The 24,869-nt window shown below is 41.9% G+C and overlaps 1 protein-coding gene across 1 annotated transcript in view; it reads right to left on the reverse strand.

Moving 5' to 3' along the window:
- Positions 1 to 24,869, reverse strand: part of LOC122810420 (B-cadherin-like) — a 494,197-nt gene that overhangs the window by 35,855 nt on the left and 433,473 nt on the right. The window contains exon 9 of the mRNA XM_044082032.1: positions 12,264 to 12,391. Coding sequence (XP_043937967.1) covers positions 12,264 to 12,391 — 128 coding nt within the window. The remainder of the gene's footprint in view (positions 1 to 12,263; positions 12,392 to 24,869) is intronic.

The following is a 24,869-nucleotide window of genomic DNA, read 5'->3' on the forward strand; positions in this document are numbered from 1 at the left end:
AGCAAAATGCAGGAATTTGTGATAGGATGGATGACTAGGAATGTGAAGATATGCATCCTTCAGGTCTAGAGAGGCCAGAAATGATCTGGGGGATCAAGAGTGGGAGAAGGGCCTGGAGAAAGAGCATGCAAAAGGGGGCTACATGCAGAAAAGGGGTTAGAAGGGTCTCCATGGACCATCTTTTCTTGGGACTAGGAAGATTCTGAAGTAGAAGCCTTGACCTTCCCGTCCTAGGGGAACCCTTTGTATTGTGTCCTGTTGAAAGAGACCTCAAATGGCTTGTGGGAGGAGATGTATTTTGTTCTTTGGAGGTTGTGGAATACCTTTTTGGAAAGGGATTTCCCACCAGGTCATGAAGTAACCCTTTTCCACAACTGACAGGACCCAATTGTCTGAGGTGATTTGTTGCCACAAGGGAAGAAAGTGAGATGTGGCAAGAAAAAGGTTGGTGATTTGGAGGGGTCTGATAGTCATGCAGAGGTTGACCTGTCTGGAAAGGGCTGGGAAGAGGTTGGTCTGGTATACAATGATTTCCTGGCACCTCTCCTGGATTTGGAAGTAAGTGTTATGGAAATTTGGTTTGGTAGGGTAGTTTCTGGTGAGACAAAGAGGTACTTAAGGTCCTGCAGCTCCTTGCTCTTTTTCTGCAGGTTTTTAAACAATTCTACTGACTGTTTTCCAAAGAGAAGGTTACTGTCGAGAGGAGCATCCATAATCTTTGTTTTTAAAACCATCTGGTAATGGCTATAGTCCGAGCCATGAGTATCTGCATAGCACCGAGGCTAAAGCAGCAGACCTGGCTGACGCATCTACTGCATCATAGCTGCATTTGAGTGTCTAGTGACTTGAACAGCTGAGGAGAGAGTGGATGCCACTTGTGTCTGAATGGCAAAATCTGATATGAAGGATAGCTGATTCGTGACCTGTGAGACAGATCCAAACCACATTTTACCACACACATTTGGTAAGTGATGGCTCTGAAAGCCAGGGTGGATGACGTTTTGTCTAATGGAAGTAAAGGAGGACAAGGGATGCTGTCACAGCTGCGTCTGCCATCGGAGGCTTCATGAGGTATTTAAAGTCATCAGGAAATTTATAGAACCTGCCTGGTCTGTTTGGAACTGGAGGTTGAAAGTCTGGTGCTTTTGAAGCTGAGGCAAAGGCATCCAGGTAGGCTGGGATCACTGGAGGAATGGCAGAGAGGTTGGGGGATTCCATCTGCAGAAGTTCATAGTAACTTTTTTGTACTTCTGTCACTTGTGTGCTGGAATGGAAGGTAACACTAACCAATCAGGCGAACCCATCTCTCCCCCAACATCGGAAGTCGGCATCACAGGTACCTCCACAGATGTGCAGGCTGGAGAAACTAAGGCAGCATCTGAAGCAGCACCAGCCAAAGTCACCAATGCCATCAGACATACCTCAGCCCCTAAATCGACAGCTAGCAGGACATCTGAACTCGGACGTGCAGTCACTTTTTCGGGCCTAGAAACTTTGGCCTTTTTTCTTGGTGGTTCGCCTGAGATGGCTGGTATTGCTTCCATGCCTAAGGCAAGTCGTTTAAGGTGTTGGTTTGCAACGAACAGGTTAAGGGCTGAAAGATAGCTGAGCAGTGTTTTTGGAATGAATGACTGGCAGATGGATCATGCTTTGTAGTTGTGAGTCAGCCCTAAACAGAAAATGCAGAGGTTGTGGCTATCTTTGTGCAGAATTTGATGTCTGCACTTACATTTTCCCTTCCTAGATGACATGGATGGAAAACGAATTAGGAACAACAAAACAGCAACCACAGCTAGAAAAGATATTCCCCAACAAGGTACTTGTCTTTCTGGAGTCACTTAGCCTGTTCATTCTACACAGTGCCGACATTCAACTGGTGGCAGAGACGTTCTGGGGTCACTGAATGCAGATGTCACATTTATGGCACCCAAGTGTGACGTCCTACGCACCATACAGTAGCCAGGATAAACTTTTGTAGATGGGCTGGACTTTCGGGTCACCTCAGGCAGAGGATCCCCTCATGTTAGAATACTGCAACGTGAGAATAGAAGAACATTGTTGGTTACAGTCAGGGCGCCCCACAGGACTGTCCTAGGGCATTACTTGTTTAGGTTGTACCTTTCAGGCCTTACATTTTCGTCTCAGGTGTTCTACAGTCTATATGCAGATGACTTGAAACTGGGTAAACTGATTACATGTGTTACAGATAAGGCCGGTCTGCAAAATAACTCGACTAAATTGACCATTTGGGCACAGGAGAATAGTATGCTGATAAATGCATCAAAAACTAAGCATATGAGATTTGGAAGACATAAATCAAAAGGTGAATATTTAATACAGCACACAGTGCCTGAAACTGTAGACTCATTTAAGGACCTGGGTATACGGACAGCTTCAGCTATGAGTTTTTCTAATCATAACAACCAATTGATTAATGATAGTTATAGAATTATAGGTTGTATAAAAAGATTTATAAAGTCTAGGAAATTTAAAATGTTGAAGTCATTGTTCATTACATTAGACCCAAACTTGAGGATGTAATAACAATATGGAAACCTTATAAGAAAACAAGCGTGAGTAAACTGGAAAGAGTATAATGGAGATGTACCCCAGGGGCATCCATGGATGAGAACATTTAAGTTATGACTAAAGACTAAAATATCTGAACTTGTACAGTGTCAGATATCTAAGAGGATATCTTATTCAGGTATATAGGGCATTTAAGAGACAACTACTTCTGGGATTGTTTGGGTTTATCAAAACGTACTGGAGAGTCATCCAACAACCTATCTAGAAGATTCTATAGGAATGAGAGGTGTACTAATTGGTTCTTTGACAGAGTAGCTGATGCATGGAACAAATTACATTAAAGCAAGTACTAGTTTAGATAGTTTTAAGAACAGCTTGGACACTTACTGGAACAAGTGTTTTGGTATATTGGCTAGCTAGAAGGGCATTAATGCCCTTGCTCCTAATATTTGTATGTATGTATGTATGTATGTAAACATGGACTAGAGCATGTCTCGGGGACTATCCTTGAGGAGGGATAAGGGCAAAGAACCTGCTGCATTTGTTGTTGAAGGGGGATACAAATAGGTCACACCAAGGTTGACTCCATCTGTTGAAGATCAAGTTTGCCACTGATTGTTTGAGGGACCACTCATGCCGGTCCTGCTGAGTTTGTCTGCTAGAATGTTGGACTTCCCCTGTTATGTATATTGCTACCAGAACTGGTTGGAAGAGATTGCCCATTGCCAAACCACAGTTGCTTCTCGACAAAGGGGGCAAGATCTAATTCCCCTATTTGTTGCTGTACCAGACTACTGTCTGTACTGCAACAGTCGCTAAAGAGAGAAGGCTCTGAAAGGCCTGCAACACTAGAAGAACCATTCATCTCTAGGACACTGATATGCAGATTGGTCTCTAGTGTTGACCATGTGCCTTGTAGAGTCCATCCTAATAATGCAACCCTCCACCCCAACTGGGAGGCATCGGTGATCAATGTGGCACTAGGGGGAGGAAGGATAAACGGACAACCTAGATCTAACTCCTGGGAGTGGACCCACCAAAGAAGAGAATTTCTGCACACTTGAGACATTTTATGGAATGATTCAAGGGATAACAATGAAAGCACTATCGCACTGCTACAGTCCATTGGAGAATTCTCATGTGTAGGTGGGCAGTGGGAATCAAAGTTATAGTAGCAGCCATGGACCCTAATGCTTTGACAACCAATCTTGCCATGTCTGGTTTATCTAGCTAAAAGCATTCCTGCAAATCTGTTATTTCTGTTTGGATAATTGGGATGGTTTCTGTTGCTCTGCGTTTAATAGCCAGTGTTTTAAACTAGTTACACTTGTTGCTCAAGCTGATCATAGCTGCTGAGAGACTGGAAAAAGATAAGTGTTTATTTTCAATTGTTTTCTGCACTTTTGTTTTACTACATATCTCCGTAATCTGTACAACTGTTTTTTTGTCCCACCCACCCGCGCAGTTGTTGTTGTGGTGGTGGTGGTGTTAAATCTTGGTGGCTTTGAGTTGCCCACCTCTGGTATAAAGTTGATACTGGACACTCGCCCCAGTCACATTACATCAGCTCATTCTGTTTATAGTTGGAACTTAGTAAAGGCCCACCCCTTTAGCTTCCGAACCTTGAATTATCATTTTCTGTCTATTCACTTTCTACTACAAAAACTGTACCTCTTTCTACTTCATTTTGGTGTTTGCCATATTTATTACTGCTTGGTAGTAGTCTCACTAAATTGATGACAGTATTCTACTGAATCGCTGCTTTATTAGTGCTGTCTGTTACTGTTGTGATTTGTAAGCTATTGTTTCAAAGCAATCGACTGATTAACTACATCTCATTGCTATCTACTGCTATCTACTGCAATTCATTACTGCTCAACTGCATTTCATTGCTGTTTAACTGTGTTTTCATACTGAGACTGCAATTGTTTTGACTATAAGTGATTAATCTGTGCTTCATTGTGAGTGTTTTCTTACTGAGTTCTTAACATTAAAATTAAGTAGCATAGTCTAAATACAGGTCCGCAGCATCCAGAGCTTCAGCAGTAAGAGGACCAATACTTATTAGTTATGACCACCCCTCCTGGTATGATCGTAGGGCAATTTTCTGTGCTTTCTCCTGCTAACCTGTTGCACTTGGGCATTCTGAGACAGTGTGGCAACTGTCTAACGTACATAGACAACCCAGTCCTCTTACCTCCCAGCACTCATACATGTGAAAGATGCACTTGCATCACCAAACTGGAAGTAGTGCACACTCCAACCAAGACCAGACTAGCTGGTCAAGAGGAGAAGACTAACATCTGCAACTCACTATGTAGAACACACTGCTCTCTAAAACACCAATCATCACAACCCACACATAGAAACACAAACCAGAAACACAAACCATACATCCACCTTCACAGAGGCTCTCAAAAACTTACCCAAACAACAGAGACACCTGAGACAGAAATGCACTCCACCACCACAGCACACCACCAACCCCAGAACATAGCTCACCACCACAGTGTGCCCCTCAACCTAAGCTCTTAAGGCAAAACACTTTGTCCAATGCACTGATAGGAGACTCAATTGTGAGGCACACTGATGTCCCACTCACTAGGTTGAACAAAGAGAAGGTGACAGTTGTCTTGTCAGGTGCCAGGATATGCCACATAACACACGCACTCAGGTCACTTCACAAGTACAAATATGACTCAGTCATTGTCCATGTGGGTGTGAATGACCACAGATGTACCTCCCTGGACTACATGAAAAGAGATGTGATGGAACTCTCAGATTATGTGGCTCAGGCATGTATGACCCTAGCCCTGAGCAATATTCTACCGGCACCCAGAATGATACCACAGTATGAGCAGAAAATGATTGTTTCTGGTGTCATTCTAAGGGGGATCCAGTATCTGTCTGCCTGGGATGACATGATCGACAGACCTCTATGCTTTGCCAGAGATGGCCTGCATCTGTCAACCCTGGGATTCCAGGTACTGGCTAAGGCTCTTACCATTCCTATAGTGCCTTTTTAGGAAATGTTCCAAAGACCAAAATCCCAGCATAACAGCTACAAACAAATGCAATCTGAGGGTCATGCTGCTCAATGCTAGAAATCTAAATCTCAAGATGCACTTGCTCGAAGCTCTCTTCAAAATGGAGAATGCTGACATCTGTGTTGTAACAGAAACCTGGTTTAAAGAGGCAAAAAGCACCCCTGCACTCCCAGGCTACAACTCATACCATACTTTTTGGCCCCAGAATATGTCCGGAAGCTCCAAGGGCAGTGGTGTCTCCATATTCTCAAAGGATACGCACACCTCTAGACTGGTAGCCCAGCAAAATGCATCAGAAATACTTCAGGTACAACACTGGGTAAGATGGCAATACAAGTCATAGCTTGCTAAAGAATCCCAAACCTGTCCCTAGACTCTCACTCCAAGTACCTAAGCACCCTGGGGACTTATCAAGGTCCAACCCAATACTTTCATACTGGGCGACTTCAACTACCCTTCCATCCACTGGGAAAACTATTCAAGTACCAATGTACATGCCCAATGCTTTCTGGAATTTATCAATTCCATTGCCCTGGACCAGCTCATTTTGACCCCCACTAGAGGAAGCAACATCCTCAACCTGGTTATCATCAACATGACAGACCATTGCTCCACACCTGTAGTTAATTCCTCCCTGGTTAAATCCGACCACAAACTGATCACCATCGAAATCTCCTTCTCACCTACAACCCCTGCTATGGAGACCACCTTGTAAACCTTCTCTAAAGCTGACTTTGAGCTATTAAAAATAGAGGTGGCTAACTTCTCAGCACCCATGCCAATGGAAAATAGCTGCATGACTGCAGAATCATACACCAATGCACTGTATGAGCACATACACAAATGTGTGGACCTTGCCATACCAAATAGAACTAAGACGCTCTCCTCCAAAAAAAGGAAGGCAATCTAACTGGTCCTCAGCCATCAAACTCTACAACAAGAGGAAGAAACTGTTGCAGAAAAAATAAAGTCTCAAGACTGGAAAACCTCCCTTATCAGTCACAACAAAAAGCTGAGATCCCTTATCAAATCCTCTAAAGCCAGCTATGAAGGCAGAATTGTGACAGACACCAAAAACAACCACAACGCCTTCTATAGCCATATCAAAAACCTCCAAGGCAATACCCAGATTTGCTCTTGAGTTATTGCACAATGGCACGTCCTATACTGAGCCAACAGATATAGCCAAAATACTGGCTGACAGATTGAGTGCCAACTTTACCCCCCCAAGGGCCTTATCACAATACCAGAAGAAAGCCTGGTACCCACCATTTCTGTGGCACAGGTAAAAGCTGCATTGTCCAAAGCCAAGAATACAGCATCCATGGGACCTGATAATATCCATGGCTGCATCCTACGTGTGCTACAAAATGAACTGGCACCACATATGTGTGCCCTGTTCAATCACAGCCTTACCTCAGGCTATGCCCCTAATGAATGGTGCACTGCTACAGCCATCCCACTCCATAAAGGGGGAGCAACTACAGATCCTGGTAACCATCGCCCCATTAGCCTGACTAGTCTGGCATGCAAAGCTATGGAGCACATCATCATGGACCTTCTTAAAGATATAGGCAATCTCCAAACTCTTGACCCCACACAGTTTGGCTTTGACAAGGGAATATCCTGCCTGCTGAGCCGGGTTGAGTTCTTCGAGGCAGTCACCATGGCTGTGGATGAGGGTAAGGCAGTGCAAATAGCCTACCTTGACCTGGCCAAGGCCTTTGATACCATTCCCCACTCAAGTATCATTGATAAACTCACCAAACTAGGCATCAATCCTTACATCACTACGTGGGTTGCAAATTGGCTCACAGACAGTACCTGCAGAATGAAAGTTGCGGATTCCAAGTCAGACTGCCGACCAGTCACCTCTCCTGTTTGGCATCTACTAGGCCAACACAGAAGGACTCTGGCTGACCAAGTCCGCTGACGACTGCATGCTAGGAGTCATTATCAACTCCCCAAGTGATGAAGACATACTACAAAAGGGCTTTTCTGAGACCAATGACTGTTGTCGGAACCATGGCCTGAAGCTTAATGCCAAAAAATGCGTCATCATCCCCTTTGGAAAAAACTTAGTACCCATGAATTACCATGTTGATGGGAGCCCACTGAATACTGAAGAGGCCATAAGAGATCTGGGCACCCAGGTCGACAGCCACCTCACATTCGGCCACCACATTGCCACTGTGGTCAGAAAGTCCTTCTATGTGACACATCTTATAACCAAAGGTTTCACATCCAGGAAGAAAGAGGTCATCCTCCCTCTCTACTCATCCCTCATTAGACCAATCATCGAATATAACACCCCATTTGGCATGTACCTGACCAGACACCTACAACAGCTGGAGAGGCCACAAAAGTACCTCACAAAAAGGATCCTAGGTCTTAAACACATGTCCTACATGGACAGACTCAAGAAACGTCAGCTGTTCTCAAGCTCTTATCGTCTACTTAGAGGTGACCTCTGCTTGACTTACAAAGCCATGTCCGACTCCACCCTACTTGAAATGCTACACCTAAAGAAATCCCAATTCCCCCATGCCACATGCTCCAGAGATCACAACCTCATTACCACAATTAACAGAACATGCTGGAGGAACAGGTTAATTTCCCAAAGAATGCCCATACTCTGGAATAAGCTTCCCATTCATGTCAAGCAGAGCACCTCACTGGCCCTATTCAAGAGAAATCTTGACGAGTGGATGGGTAACAAAATTCACCCCAGGAATCACTCCGGTTGCCCTACTGGATAAGTGCACTGTGAACTAACATCAGGTGGCACAGTGCCTGGAGCAATTTGTTTGGGCTAGACTTGTAAAGGCTCCAGGGCCATTAGCCTAGTACACACCTTTGAACCTATTGGTGTTGGAGTGGAAAGCAAGTGCTTGACATGAGCCCTCAGTTTAAAAGTTCTGCTCAGAATTAGAAAGGCTAAACAACTGACTGTGTCTAGGTGAGCCCCTAAGAAGTCTGTTACTTGAACTGCTTGAAGATGATATTTGCTCATGTTGATGGTATTCCCCAGTGAGTACCAGATGAAGAAAATAATCTCTGGCTTTTATTAGTAGATGCCTGCTTGGTGTGGTAAGGAACCAGTCATCTAAATAGGGTAACATTCTGAATCCAAGCAGTCTGAGGTGAACTGCTACCACTACCATGCATTTGGTGAACACCCTGGCGGCTGTGGTGAGACCAAAGGACAGGGCTCTGAACTGGTAATGACTGTCTCCCAGCCAGAAGTGCAGATACCTTTGAGGGCACCTGTTCATTTTGATGTAATAGTAGGCATCTTGAAGATCGATTGAGCACATCCAGTCATCTTTCTGAAGGGCAAAATGGACTCAAATGTGACCATCTGGAATGTGGAATTCTTTACAAACTGGTTCAGATAACTTGGATCCAAAACTGGTCTCAGGTCCCCTGCCTTTTTTTGTCACTATAAAGAACCCTGAGTAAATTCCAGACCCTGTTTGGTTTGCTGTGACCTCCTGGAGGACTCTTGTGTAGCAACTTTGCAATTTCTTGAACTGCTAGCTCCCTCTGATTGGGTGTAACATTAAGGAAAATTTTCTTTTGCTTTAACAGGATTTGTAAAAAGGGAATGAAATATCCTCTCGATATGATCCTTTGCACCCAAAGATCATTTGTGATGGCTAGCCAGGCATCTTGGTGCAATGATAAGCATTTCTCCCGACTGCCTCCGGGAGGGACAGTCAGGCAACCTTTCAGGAACACTGGAAGGACTTGTCCCAGAAAGAATATCAAGTTCTTTGATTCTGTGGACTCCCTCTAACATTTGGGCAACGTCTACCATTATAATTATTTCCTCCTCTACCTCTGGGTGAAAAGTCTCCACATAACTCCTGGAATAGACCTCGAGACTTCTTGAACCACATTTTCTTACCATTCTGCTGGTTCCTGGAGAAGGGTCTCTGTGGGATAGAAAAGTGAATTCCAATGGCAGACAAGGTCCATCCTGTTCACTCTGGAAGAGGGCCTCTCTCTCTCTCTCACCGTTTTCCCACACAGGAATATCCATCAAAGGGAGCATTGATGAATGATGCCTTGAAGGCTCCCATAATGTTGTACAACCACATCCAGGTATGTCTCCTTATGGCTAAACCAGCTGCCCTTGAGGTACCTTCTGTGGCATGTGAGATCAATCTCATTGATGTGTTTGCAACTGATTATAGGGTGGCTACTCATAAGGGAGAAGATTTCAGTTCCTCTGCAGTCATAGTCCCTGGGGCAGAATTATAGAGTTCCTTTATTACGCCCCTCTGTAGTCTGGTGAAAAGTGCCAGGTAGTTCAGAAATCACAATGTGAAAGTCACTGACGCATAAACATCCCAAACCTGTCCAAAGCCCTAGACTTTCTGTTAGGGGGGTGAACAGTGGAGCTCTGTTCCACCAGCTCCTTTTTGGTGGCTGCTACTGCAACAACTATGGCATCTATGGAAATCCCTTTCATCCAGTGTAGTCCATCTGTCAGGGAACTTGAAATTCTATTTGGCTGTTTAGGAATAGGTTCCATAGAGTCTGGTTCCTTCCATCCCTGTGGGAGACAAGGACTATAATCCTATCCACAGGTGGGTTAACCCAAGATGTAGATGGGCCAGAACTGAAGGCTTCCAAAAACACAGACTCCTCCTGGGAAGGAGCTTTGGAAGACCAACCACCTTTCTGATGAAGGATCTCTAGGATGTCTCCAAATGAGACATCTTCCAGTGGTGATCTGGGGGACCCCTTCCCCCTCAAAAAAGTTAAGTGTCTTCTGTGAGATATTCTTGTGGGGAATCCATGTGCCTCCTCTTGCACATTTTCTTACAAGGGACCTCCTCAGTGGGATGTTCTGGGGTGGTATCGGAATAGACCGGGGGAGCACTATCGATGGAGCTGTTTGGAAGCTGTTCTGGATTGGCTGTCCCTGATGTGTAAGATGTGAAGGCACAGACACAGGATCCAGAAAAGGAATAGGGTATGGATCCAAAGAAGGGAGAGTCAACACTACTCTCGGCTGAGAGAGTACCCTCTCCACCACCTTGAAGGCAGGACCCAGAGAAGCCAAGGACAATCAGGCAATCCCCAAGCCCCTACAACTCCCTGACTCCAAGGGAGGATCTGGAGCTGAGCTATCAAGCGTTGAGGCACTGAGAAGAAGCAATGGCTCCAAAAACTTCAGAGTCAGAGTCAAAGTCAACCCCTCGGACCTGAAGCTGACACTTCAGCAGCCCTTCTGCTCCAATGGAGTCAGAGCCAGTCAGGTCAAGGAAGTAGCTGGAGTTGAAGCAGGGAGAAATTTCAGATCCAGTGTATGAACTCCCAGACCCTTCGGATCCATCAGCTACAAAACAGGTGGTCAGATTGGTGAAGGAGTAATAACTGGTAGGAAAGTAGCTTGACGGCTCCAGGATCTGGTGGGGGGAACAGAGCTGGCAAAACCCCAGTCTGGATCTGTGTTCTGAGGAAGTTTCTCATCATCCTAGCCACCTCCGCTTTGGACAGACTTATGAGAGGACCTAAAGAAAAAGGATGTGGAGGGTGGCCTAGAGGACTTTTTAGGGGTTTCTTGTAGAAAGGGGGACCTCAGCCTTGGAGACACCATTTCCAGGGAGAATCTAGGAACACAGATTCAAGGAGATCGAGCTGTAGACTGTTCTGGATCTGATAATTATGGAACATTTTTAGGAGGTTTGGAGGAAGATGTTTGTGGAGGAGTCTGGGCAGGAGAGCACTTACAGTGATCTCTGGGCTCCTTGGATTTCTGAAAGGGGGTTTAAGCCCCTGAAGAAGTACCCAAGGAGGAAGGTGTAGCAGGGAGAAGACTTTTTAAAATAAGCTTGTTCCTCTGATCACTAATGGTTCTAGCATCGAAGGCCGCATAAATAGCACATGGAGTTTCTAAATGTACTGGGCCTAAACAATACACTCATTCCCTGTGGGCATCAAAATTGGGGATCTTATGCATACAGGAAGTGCATTTCTTAAAGCCAGTAGGTTTATCCACCATACCAGAATACAGGAAAAATCTACTCTAAAGTACAAAAAGAGACGATTTTTTTTTTTTTTTTTTAAGTAGAAAGAACAGAAAAGAGAAAATAAAGACTACCGACAATGGTATTCAAGAAAAATATACCAGCAGGTATAAGGGAGAATGAAAAGGCAATTTTACCAACAATGGTAATAAAAGAGAGGTTACCAGAAAGGTGATGTGGGTGAGGTGGGTACACAAACACACACACACACACACACACACACACACACACACACACACACACACACACACATAAAAGAAGCATGAAAAAGAGATAAAATGTTAACTAAACCCCAAAGGAACTTGAGAAATCACAACCCTGACCATCTTGAAAGGTCGGCAAATGAGATCCGAGGTTTGGGAATGGTCAGGGATATTATGGGTAATGGATTCGGAATCTGTAGAATGTGGCCGAGTTGGATCCGAACACATTTGTTGAAGAACAAATGAAAATGACAACATTAAGTATCTTGTTGAGGTCACTCTGTACTACAAGACAATAATACAAAGGGTGTCTAATGCACAGCTGAAATCCACAGTCCTCCAAGTACTACAAGTAAGAAAAAGCAAAGTCTATACTGTGTAGAGACACTAAAACCTCTACAGAAATCTTATAGAAAATTCACAAGAGCAATGACGGAACCTACCTGGTCTTCCTCTCCACCGCCCTCCTCATCATAGTAAAAAACATTGTCTCGAGTGTCATCTTCAGGAAGCAATGGCTCCTTCTTGGTCTTCTTTCTCCTTGCAAACAACAGTAGTACCAGCAGCAGAACTAGACAGAGAATAGAGAGCGCACATTAGTAAGCCAGAGCCAGGCTGCATTTTGGGATACAAACAGAAAGAGGAAAAAGTGCTAAATCATCATCCAATCAACTTAAATTTTCCATTTAGTCCCCAAGGCTTCTTTCTTCTTCTATGTCCTCACATAATACCATGTCGTCAGTGCCCTGACTAGCTGTCATAACCTTTAGTAGGGTCCAGCAGAGGTTTCAGTTTTACTATGAAGCTGCACTCCTGGTGAGTTATTATCCATGCCCTGAATGGCAGCAAGAAATCTAAGTGTGCTGAAATACAAGTCACTACTGATTGTTGGCTTTCGTTAGACAGCCTTGGTATTTGTGGGGAGATGGTGTCTGCAGAGTTTTGTTCAGCATTCCAGGGGAGGAGTAACTTTCTGTTTTCCTTGCAATTTGTTTTCTTTCTGGGACCATTTTATAGGCTTTCATCAATAAGTGGAAGTAGGCCTTGCAGTAAATGTACTACAAAATGTTACGGAAGGCTGAAACTAAAGGGTCCTTTAGGTGTGCAGGGAGCTTACTCCTCTAGAATGCTGTACAAAATTCTGCAGACACCATCTCCGTTTGTTGTGAGATGGTATCTGCAGAGATTTGTGCAGCATTCCAGAGGAGGTATAAGTTCCTGTTCACCACTGATTGGTGGCTTTCTTTGGACAGCCTTGATCTAAGCCATAAATGGATACAAGAAAACATTACTGCAAAAGTTTACACGCAGCACAAACTGTAAGAACATCAAGTACAGCCCAGGTTGAAGAGAAGAAAGTTACTGATTGGGTCCACTGAAGAGCATAGCTGGGTCTGGCCCTTTTTAATGCAGGCTATAGGAGTCTGTAACTGAAAAATATATTGCAAAGATGTGACAAAACGTTTCAAATTGACAAATACAGAAGGCAAAAGCTGCGGTATTATGTACACAGTATGTACACTACAATGAAAAAGAAAATGTTTTCACATTTACAACTGCGTCAGTTAATATCCTACAGCATGTAAAGGCATATTTTTGTATTCATGAATCAAAAGATTATAATTTAATTTTCAGAAATGTCACATTTGCTTAAGATTTTTGATAGTGTGGACCATATGTTCTACTTACCCACTGCTCTGTAAATACTTGGGACTTGAGGTGCTAAGCTTAAGTTATAGGTTCAAAGGTAATTACTAGGCTTCCTACTCTTTCACAAAAGTATGGAATTCTTGTGTACTGCATTGCGAACCTCTGCCTGATGCAACTGGTTTACCATGTCTAGCAAAAATCGATTTCAGTATTGTAACGACACAAAGACTACTAGACTGGTAGCGCTGTACTACACCGTGTTCGGAAGACTACAAAGATGACAACGGGCATCTTTATAGTGAACCAGATTTATTCCTACTTTTTTCCAAAGAGGATCTAATATTTCATGTGTCATTTCTTTTTGATTATATGGGACTCACAGATTTTATGTAAAACACAGAAACCAAGTAAGAATAATAATTCTGCCATTAAACATGAGACTTTGAACACAAAAAGGCTATGGAAAGCATAGTCCAATGTCAGGATCGAATGAGTTGCCATTCTCTGGCTTTCGATTCTTAAGTATGTCTCCTAAGAGTTTCCTTGTTTTTTTATTGTATAGATTTGTTAGCATTTCTACCTTCTCAGCAGACACAGGCAACTGTAACATAATCTGCAAAATTTACAGATTTTTCTACAGCGAATCATTACATTCTTGGAAGCATGCCCTACTTAGACCATCAGTTATATTCATCAATTTACCTGCATAGTACCAAAACTGAAGCTTACAGTTCTGCAAATTCAAACCAAAAAGAACCGTAGAGACTCCACCAAAGGCTGCCTGCCCATAAAGATGCCAAAGGAAAGAAGAAAAAAGCAGGTACTGGCCACCACGCTGAACAGCTTCAAAACTTTTATTTAAAACAAAGGAATGAGCGCTTTCGGGACCAAGCCCTTCTTCAGATACAAAACTCAAATGAAACTGCAGTTTTTATGTAGCTCTTCAGTTAACATTCAGTACCACACCGTCCTTTTCTATAGTGCAGGTCTTAAAGGTGTAACCCTTTTTAAACCTGGGGTTTTGTATGCCGCTAGCTCAATGATCCATTTAGTTTTACTCAGCTCTGTCTCAATCAGATCACCTCCCCTTTTGTTTTTGTTTACACATTGTATAACCATAAACTTTAAACTTATGATTTTCATATTTAGAAATGTGCTGGAAAAGTGCTTTATGTTCATGTTTTAATCTTACAGAGGACAAATGGTTCAACATTCTGTTTTTTGGCATGCAGTTAGTTTTTCCTACATAGAATGAGCTGCAGTCCTGACAGACAGACAGACAGGTAAACAACATTCTTTGTTTTACAATCTGCATACACATCAAGACAACATTGTTTTCCTGATACAGGGGGTACATAGGATTATGCCGCCACAATGTAGTCACATGCTTTGCAAATGGTGCACTTGCGTGTCCCTGTACTTTGTGTAAAATTGTTCTTTTTTTCTGTCTTCCCTTCATGACATAATAAATCCTTCAGATTTTTATTTCTTCTAAAGCCAAAAAACGTTTTTTCTCCCACTAGCTTGACTGTTTTTTCATACGTCAGCAAAACATTCCAGTTCTGTTTTATTACATCACATATTCCCCCTGTTATTACTGTATGTTAACATTAGCCTTACATTATCTGTGAGGCTCTAGACTGAACAGGTGTTCCATCCTGTTGTCTATGGGAGAATCAAGGCCTAGACCTATTACTTCTGTACTGTTTACTCTTAGTAATAGCATCTTTAACTATTTTCATTGTATCCCCTTTGACAGAGGTTACTCTCTAACTTGTCTATTTCTTGTTCAAAATGTATATCCTGCGTATATATACGTGAAATTCTATCAACCTGCCCTCTTATTACACCATTGTACGTATACTTTGGATGCATGCTGTCATAAGATAGCATGCTGTACATATCACCCTGTCCCTTTATTATACCATTGTATGTATACCTTGGATACTCGCTGTCATAAGATAGCATGGTGTACATATCACCATGCCCTCTTATTATACCATTGTACATATACCTTGGATGCATGCTGTTATACGATAGCATGCTGTACATATCATCCTGCCCCCTTATTATACCATTGTATGTATACCTTGGATGCATGCTGTTATAAGATAGCATGCTATTATACCATTGTACATATATCTTGGATGCATGTTGTCATAAGATAGCATGCTGTACATATCACACTGCCCCCTTATACCATTGTACGGATATCTTGGATGCATGTTGTCAAAAGATAGCATGCTGTACAAATCACCCTGCCCTCTTATTATCTCATTGTATGGATGCATGCTGTCATACGATAGCACACTGTACATATCAACCTGCCCTGTTATTAGACCACTGAATGTAATACCTTGGATACATGCTGTCATAAGATAGCATGCAGTACATATCACCCTGCCCCCTTATTATACCATTGTACGTATACCTTGGATACAAGCTGTCATAAGAAAGCATGCTGTACATATTACCCTGCCCTCTTATTACACCATTATATGTATACCTTGCATACATGCAGTCAAAGTAGCATGCTGTACATATCACCCTGCCCCCTTATTATACCACTGAACATATACCTTGGATGCATGCTGTCATAAGATAGCATGCTGTACATATCACCCTGCCGTATTATACCACTGAATGTATACCTTGGATACAAGCCATCATAAGGTAGCATGTTGTACATATCACCCTGGCCTCTTATTATACCATTTAATGTATACCTTGGATGCATGATGTCATAAGACAGCATGCTGTACATATCACCCGGCCTCCTTATTATACTATTGTACGTATACCTTTGATGCATGTTGTCATAAGATAGCATGCTGTACATATCACCCTGCCCCCTTATTATACCATTGAATGTATACCTTGGATACACGCTGTCATAAGGTAGCATGCTGTACATATCACCCTGCCCCCTTATTATACCACCGAATGTAATCCAATGTAACTACTGTCTGTTTATTTTAACTGTGGAGCTTTTCTCCCCGGGCCTCCGCTGAAAATGGACCTACATCCAGTCGGACACTCCCGGTCAACAAATGTAATAAAAAAATAAATAAATGTATATCTTGGATGCATGCTGTCATAACATAGCATTCTGTACATATCACCCTGCCCCCTTATTATACCATTGAATGTATACCTTAGATGCATGCTGTCATAAGATAGCATGCTGTACATATCACCCTGCCCCCTTATTATACCATTGTATGCATACCTTGGATGCATGCTGTCATAAGACAGCATGCTGTACATATCACCCTGCCCCCTTATTATACCATTGAATGTATACCTTGGATGCATGCTGTCATAAGATAGCATGCTGTACATATCACCCTGCCCCCTTATTATTATTGTTGTGTCGCCTACCTTGATTGCGTCATTAGATAGATAGCATACGCCATATACTTGCCTGCCCCGGATGATACATGTTGTCATAAGATAGCATGCTGTACAAATCACCCTGCCCTCTTATTATACCATTGTGCGTATACCTTGGATTCATGCTGTCATAAGATAGCATGCTGTACATATCACCCTGCCCCCTTATTATACCACTGAATGTATACCTTGGATGCATGCTGTCATAAGATAGCATGCTGTACATATTACCCTGCCCTATTATACTATTGAATGCATACTTTGGATACACGCTGTCATAAGGTAGCATGCTGGACATATCACCCTGCCCTCTTATTATACCATTGTACGTATACCTTGGATACAAGCTGTCATAAGACAACATGCTGTAAATATCTCCCTGCCCTCTTATTATACTATTGTATGTATACCCTGGATGCATGATGTCATAAGACAGCATGCTGTACATATCACCCTGTCCCCTTATTATACCATTGTACGTTTACCTTGGATAGACGCTGTCATAAGGCAGCATGCTGTACATATCACCCTGCCCTGTTATTATACCACTGAATGTATGCCTTGGATACATGCTGTCATAAGACAGCATGCTGTACATATCGCATTATTATACCATTGTACGTAAACCTTGGATACATGCTGTCATAAGGTAGCATGCTGTACATATCACCCTGCCCCTTATTATACCATGGAACGTATACCTTGGATGCATGCTGTCATAAGATGGCATGCTGTACATATCACCCTGCCCTGTTATTATACCACTGAATGTATACTTTAGATGCATGCTGTCATACAATAGCATGCTGTACATATCACCCGTCCCCCTTATTATACCATTGAACGTATACCTTGGATACACGCTGTCATAAGATAGCATGCTGTACATATCACCCTGCCCTCTTATTATACCATTGTACGTATGACCTTGGATGCATGCTGTCATAATATAGCATGTGTATATATCACCCTGCCCCCTTATTATACCATTGTACGGTATACCTTGGATGCATGCTGTCATAAGATAGCATGCTGTACATATTACCCTGCCCTATTATACTATTGAATGCATACTTTGGATACACGCTGTCATAAGGTAGCATGCTGTACATATCACCCTGCCCTCTTATTATACCATTGTACGTATACCTTGGATACACGCTGTCATAAGACAACATGCTGTAAATATCTCCCTGCCCTCTTATTATACTATTGTATGTATACCCTGGATGCATGATATCATAAGACAGCATGCTGTACATATCACCCTGTCCCCTTATTATACCATTGTACGTATACCTTGGATAGACGCTGTCATAAGGCAGCATGCTGTACATATCACCCTGCCCTGTCTGTTATTATACCACTGAATGTATGCCTTGGATACATGCTGTCATAAGACAGCATGCTGTACATATCACATTATTATACCATTGTACGTAAACCTTGGATACATGCTGTCATAAGGTAGCATGCTGTACATATCACCCTGCCCTGTTATTATACCACTGAATGTATACTTTAGATACATGCTGTCATACAATAGCATGCTGTACATATCACCCGTCCCCCTTATTATACCATTGAACGTATACCTTGGATACACGCTGTCATAAGATAGCATGCTGTACATATCACCCTGCCCTCTTATTATACCATTGTACGTATGACCTTGGATGCATGCTGTCATAATATAGAATGTGTACATATCACCCTGCCTCCTTATTATACCATTGTACGGTATACCTTGGATGCATGCTGTCATAAGATAGGATGCTGTTCTTCTAACAGTTTTTTTCTGAATAAGGTCGTATCCAATACTCCATTCTCATCCCTCGGCAATTTTACATCCAAAAAGTCCAAAGCTTTATTGGAATACTACATAGTGAATCTAAGGAAAGTGGTCATAGATTCCAAATAGTACACTAATTTTTGTAAATCCACACCCCCCCCAATAACAAAAAAAACTGTTCCTTCCATGGATGTTGTCCTCCATATATGACTTAATTCTCCTAGTAAGCCAACAGTAAATTTGTGTAAGTGTTTGCACGGGGGTGCCCATACCCACTCCCTGCTTCTGGAGATAACATGCACCTTGACACATAAATATTTTATTTTCTAACACTATTTTAAGCAGCTCACTTATCAGCTTAATGTTATCAAGCTTAAAGTTAGCTACTTGTGATAGTATGTGTTCTATGGCAGATGAAAGAAAAAACAGTTTTTGGCTTTAGAAGAAATAAAAATCTGAAGGATTTATTATGTCATGAAGGGAAGACGGAAAAAAGTAGGAACAATTTTACACAATGTACAGGTACATGAAAGAACCATTTGTCCTCTGTAAGATTAAAACATGAACATAAAGCACTTTTCCAGCACATTTCTAAATATGAAAATCATAAGTTTAAAGTTTATGGTTATACAATGTGTAAATAAAAACAAAAGGGGGGGTGATCTGATTGAGACAGAGCTGAATAAAACTAAATGGATCATTGAGCTAGCAGCATACAAAACCCCAGGTTTAAATAGGGTTATACCTTTAAGACCTGCACTATAGAAAAGGACGGTGTGGTACTGAATGTTAACTGAAGAGCTATATAAAAACTGCAGTTTCATTTGAGTTTTGCATCTGAAGAAGGGCTTAGTCCAGAAAGCGCTCATTCCTGTGTTTTTAATTGTGTTTTAAATACAAGTTTTGAAGCTTTCAGGTAGTTTTTTCTGTTGTGAAAGGTATTTCTGCTGCATTTGCTCATGGGAAGCATGGAATGGAAAGAAACAACTGCTTTCAGCTGCTTTGGAGCCAAAGTGTGTCTGTGTGTGTGTCTGTGTGTGTGTCTGTGTGTGTGTGTCTGTGTGTGTGTGTCTGTGTGTGTGTGTGTGTGTGTGTGTCTGTGTGTGTGTGTGTCTGTGTGTGTGTGTGTCTGTGTGTGTGTGTGTCTGTGTGTGTGTCTGTGTGTGTGTCTGTACACTGACAAACAGATGTGATGCTAGTGACTATTGATGACCCCAAACAGAATACTTCGCACAAAGAGCCCCATTACCAGCAAAGTGCACAGCAGTGAACAAATAAGCATCTGCTACCATGATGAATTACTAACAGTACTGATGAGGAGTAAGTCAAGCTGTGTCAAGGCAATGAAATTGAAAAAAAAAGATTATATGACTGGGGAAAGCAAGGTGACAGATCAAAGTGAGTGAAAGGGAAGTAGAGAAAAAACACCTTAAGAATTACTTCCTGGAAATTGTTGTGAGCAATAAAGAACCAACTCATGGGAAAGGACTTATCAGATATACTGTAGAAATCGTCAGACCTATTTGTATAAACCCTAAATCAATGGGACAATGGGATAAATAGGGTGCCTCTCTGCTGATCTAGCTGTAAATAAAGGAAGTCACTGACTCACCAGTTCATCTTGAATATGTATCTCCTGTAGTGAAAAAAGCAAAAGAGAGAGAAAGAGTGTGTCTGTGTGTGTCTGTGTGTGTCTGTGTGTGTCTGTGTGTGTGTGTGTGTGTCTGTGTGTGTGTGTGTGTGTGTGTGTGTGTGTGTGTGTGTGTGTGTGTGTGTGACCCAACTCAGTACACTTGGTGGCTAGAGGTACTCCGGCTCAAACCCTGTACCTTGGGTACTGGTAAAAAGAGCCTAGCCCTAGCCACCACCACTTGTGAATTTATGTCTTATTTTTGCTCTATTCCTCATTAAATCAGTGGTTTTCAGGATTTTTGTTGCAAATCAGTGAAGAATTGAATTCACTAAATAATGACAGTCATTTGAATTTCAGACTTCATATTCTTCAGAAAATAAATGGTAATACAAAACCTTTTATTCTAGCAATTTTCTAAGTTTATAAAATCAGTATTTGAAATGTGTCCCTATTTTGGTGCTGTATACCCCCATTATTGGCTTTGTCCAGGTTTTTTGTTCTAAGACGTTGAGAGCTATGACGAGAAGTGAGAACTGAATTATGCATTCCCCCATTACTGGCTTTGTCCAGGTTTTTTGTGCTAAGAGGTCAAGAGCTATGGTGAGAAGTGAGAACTGAATTCACTAAATGATGGCAATTTAAGTTTCAGTCTTCCTGTCCTTTCTAGAAACTGCTGATTTGGCATAGTGGTATGTTGTTGTGACTGTAATGCACAGGGTCCTGGGTTCAAGACTTGGCAGTGAAATGCAAGGCGCTAACACATTTTATTCTAGCAAATTTCCAAAATTATACAAGCAATGTTTAAAATGTGCCCCTGTTTTTTTGTCCTCTAGCGAGAAGCTGTGCACGATGTCTATGGCTTACACTACTGTCATTCTATTTTTACATACAATGTGTGTGTGTGTGTGTGTGTGTGTGTGTGTGTAAGTAGACTTTTATGATGGAAATGTTCTGAATTGGGCAGTTTTGTCATTATTGGTTCATGCATTTTGTTTCATTGCCTACTGGAAAAATGTGCAAACAATACATTTTAAAAATGTGCTCTAACTTAAGTCTAACAAGTTTGCTGTATTATACAAGGAATAAAATTTAAAGTCAGGAAGGTGCATCAAAGAACACATGTATGTTTCTTGTTTTGTGTGTAAGGGGCCTATGATTTGAAAACAGCCCAAAGGTAATCTTTAACCACCACTGGCCAGATGCATTTTCTTTGGATGTGGTGTGGGTTTCAATGCAGTTTCAATGAATGCGAGTTTCACGGGCAAAGAAGTTTTAATGCAGACTCCATTTTTCATTGTGAGACAGTGTTGCTTTGTTTGGCACATATCTATTAGTGTTTGTGCATTGTGCTATAAAATGTAAAAATCAAATCAAAATAATCATTGTAGAGGTAAAGCAGTAGGCACACAACTGTTTATGGTAAATGGGGCAAAATAGCCAGGTAATGGGACATTGAAATGGCTGCAGAGCGACTCTGGTGCCATTTTAGTTGTCTGTTCTTCAGTTTGCATTTGAAAGTTGGTATTCCATAATTCCATTGGAGTGGATGGGGTTACTTAATTATATATGCAAATTTTACGTTAATCAGCATACAGATTTGTACCTAGTTTTATTGGGCCTTGTCCAAACTGATTCCAGGTTGAGAGGTATGCTCCCTTTACTGCCAAAGATGACAAGAGTGGTCTACATTCACCCTCACATATAATTACTTACTGCCTTTCTTCAAGATCTTCAAGTTCTCCTGCTGCGCAAACCACCAAATGTTGTAAAACTCTGAAATCCTATGTGTGTCCTCAATGCCCCAAATTCTCCTTTTTAAAGCTCTGCATTATCCTTAGAAAATCAGGTGCCATCCTCTTCCTACAATTATGCTCAGGACTTCACTTTACTCCTCTGAATCCACTCCTTGCACTTGGGACTTGCTACTGCCCTATCCTCTGCACAACAGACTCATCTCTTCCTACAGCTCTATACATATGGACTCACAGTTTTCCTCACTTATATCATCCACTGGTGATGCTTCTGTTTGCACCACACCACGCACGCACATTGTATCACCAGGAATCTCCTGCAATGCCCAGCTCATTTCATTCAAATAGGACTACCCTCCACATTCTACCTCCAGCACCTTGTATATATGGGGACTCCACTGCATCTTCCATTCCTTGCCTTTCCCCTAGGCCTTGTTTACACAACCTTCAATCTGTGCACCTAGAATTGATAACTCCCTCAAAAAACAAACAAAAAAAAAAAAACAGCAAAGTGCATTTACCTGGGATTCTGCTCCAGTCTTATCTCCTCTTTAGGACTCTCTTCTCCTACCCTTCATTCCATGCAACACTTATGCATCTGGCACTCGGTGCCTCACACATGTCGTGCACTCATGCATCTGGCACTCGGTGCCTCACACATGTCGTGCACTCATGCATCTGGCACTCGGTGCCTCACACATGTCGTGCACTCATGCATCTGGCACTCGGTGCCTCACACATGTCGTGCACTCATGCATCTGGCACTCGGTGCCTCACACATGTCGTGCACTCATGCATCTGGCACTAAATGCCATATTTCCCACCAGCTCTTGTCACTGGGTAAGAGATGCCACAGTCCCTTTTCACTAAATGCTGCCTTACACTCATCACTGCCTGCCTTTATCTTCCATGCAAATGGGACCAGACCAAGTAGTTTTTCCTCTGCACTTTATGCATCTTAGGTTCACTATCTCCCCAACTCCATGCACCTGGGACTCACCGCAACTCTTTCACTTCATGCAACCTGTTACCATCTCCCTTCCCCACTCCATACACCTGGAGCATTTACATTTTCCCCTTCAATCCTCCATAACTGGGACCAAACGCCACCTTCTCTCAAGCTCCATGCATCTTCCACATGCTGCCTTTTTTCTCTCTCTCACAACTCTATGCATCTGGAATTAATCATCACCTTCCTCCCTCCCACTCTATGCACCTAGGATTTGCCACAGTCTCCTGAAATGTGCATACTTGGCAGTATTCTCACCACACTACTTACCTACAACTCAGCTCCACCTTAACTCTATACACCTGGCACTTATAAGCCACATAAATGGGATACAACACTCACCTTCCCCTTCTAGTGACCTGGGAATATCAAAATCCCATATCAAATGACAAGACCTTTTCATGATGTCTACACACATTGGCTAGATGCTTTGTGGCCCTTAACTCTATACACCTGGTACTTTATAAGCCACATAAATGGGATGGATAACACTCACCCCTTCTAGTGACCTTGGGAATATCAAAAATCCATATAAAAAATGAAGACCTTTTTTCATGATGTCTACACTAGATGCTCCGATACCTCCCATCCATTGCCCACAATACATTTTCTAGCTTCTTCTAGAATCGTTGCACCATCTGCAGGGCCATATGCCTTCACTATTTACCTGCATCTGCTTTCAGATCATACATGCTGTGCAGAATCAAATACCTTTGCTGCTTCTTTCCTGTGCTAGTACACACTTTGTTTATGACAACTCACACTGGACATCTTTCAATATTACTTCATTTAGGAAAACTAGAATTGAATTAGTTTTACAAACAAATTTTATAGATGTCATTACAAATGACAACCTGAAATTCAAGAATTAGGTGCCACACATTTCTTCAAGTTCATATTATATTGGTTGAGAAGAAGAAGAGATCCAAGAGGAAAAACTATTTGTCTGTATTGTCTTTGAGAGGCAACTTAATAATATAACCCCACAACCCCACCAGGCATTAATTAATGAAAAATTAAGTCGATTAAGTCTGCGTATACTGTTAGATAAATTTATATTTCACATTTTATGAAGGGCTGCTTTTTATGAATATGTTTGTTATTCATATTTATATGTATATATTTTAATTTTATATATTTTTGTTTATATGTATTGTTTGTATTGTTTTTACATTTCAATTATTGTAAAACTAAACCCCTTTACTTGCCTTGGCTATGCTGTGTACCATTTTACCAGCAGTGGTGGTATGGGTAGTGAGATTATGGTTTCCTTGGTTTGAAGTACATGTCCAGCCAGAGAAAGCTAAAGCGCTAAACTTCTAGTGATTTTAAGCTATCGCTTGCAGTTCATTGGTTGATTTTTATAGTATGTTTTGTTCATTTGCTTTTCGGTGGTTTGCTGTTGTGGTTTGTTCGCTTGTTATTTTGTGGCGTTGGTTTCAGTGGTTGCCACAACCTGAAATTTGAGCAACACATTCAAGTCACTGTTAAAAAAAAAAGAAAAACACTTGGGCCTCGTTTATAGCACAAAACCTTTCCTGACCTACTGTCATCAGCAGAAAAACACTAGCAACTGCTTTTTTACTTTCAAATCTCTTATACAGCTCTTCCAGATGTACAAACCTCCACTCATCACAGCTAAGCAAACTATAGTGAATAAACAAAGTCACCAAATCTTCAGTCAACCTTCCATATAAAACATATCACTGTGTACCCCTAAATGCACTAAACTGGATGGAACAAAAACTGCCTCACTTAAAATTAAAAAAACTGCATATGTCATTATATATCATCCTAATTAATGCACATCATTACCAAACC

The sequence above is a fragment of the Protopterus annectens genome, chromosome 8.part1 (genome assembly GCF_019279795.1).
Source record: "Protopterus annectens isolate FY-2018-M chromosome 8.part1, PAN1.0, whole genome shotgun sequence".
NCBI lineage: Eukaryota > Metazoa > Chordata > Ceratodontiformes > Protopteridae > Protopterus > Protopterus annectens.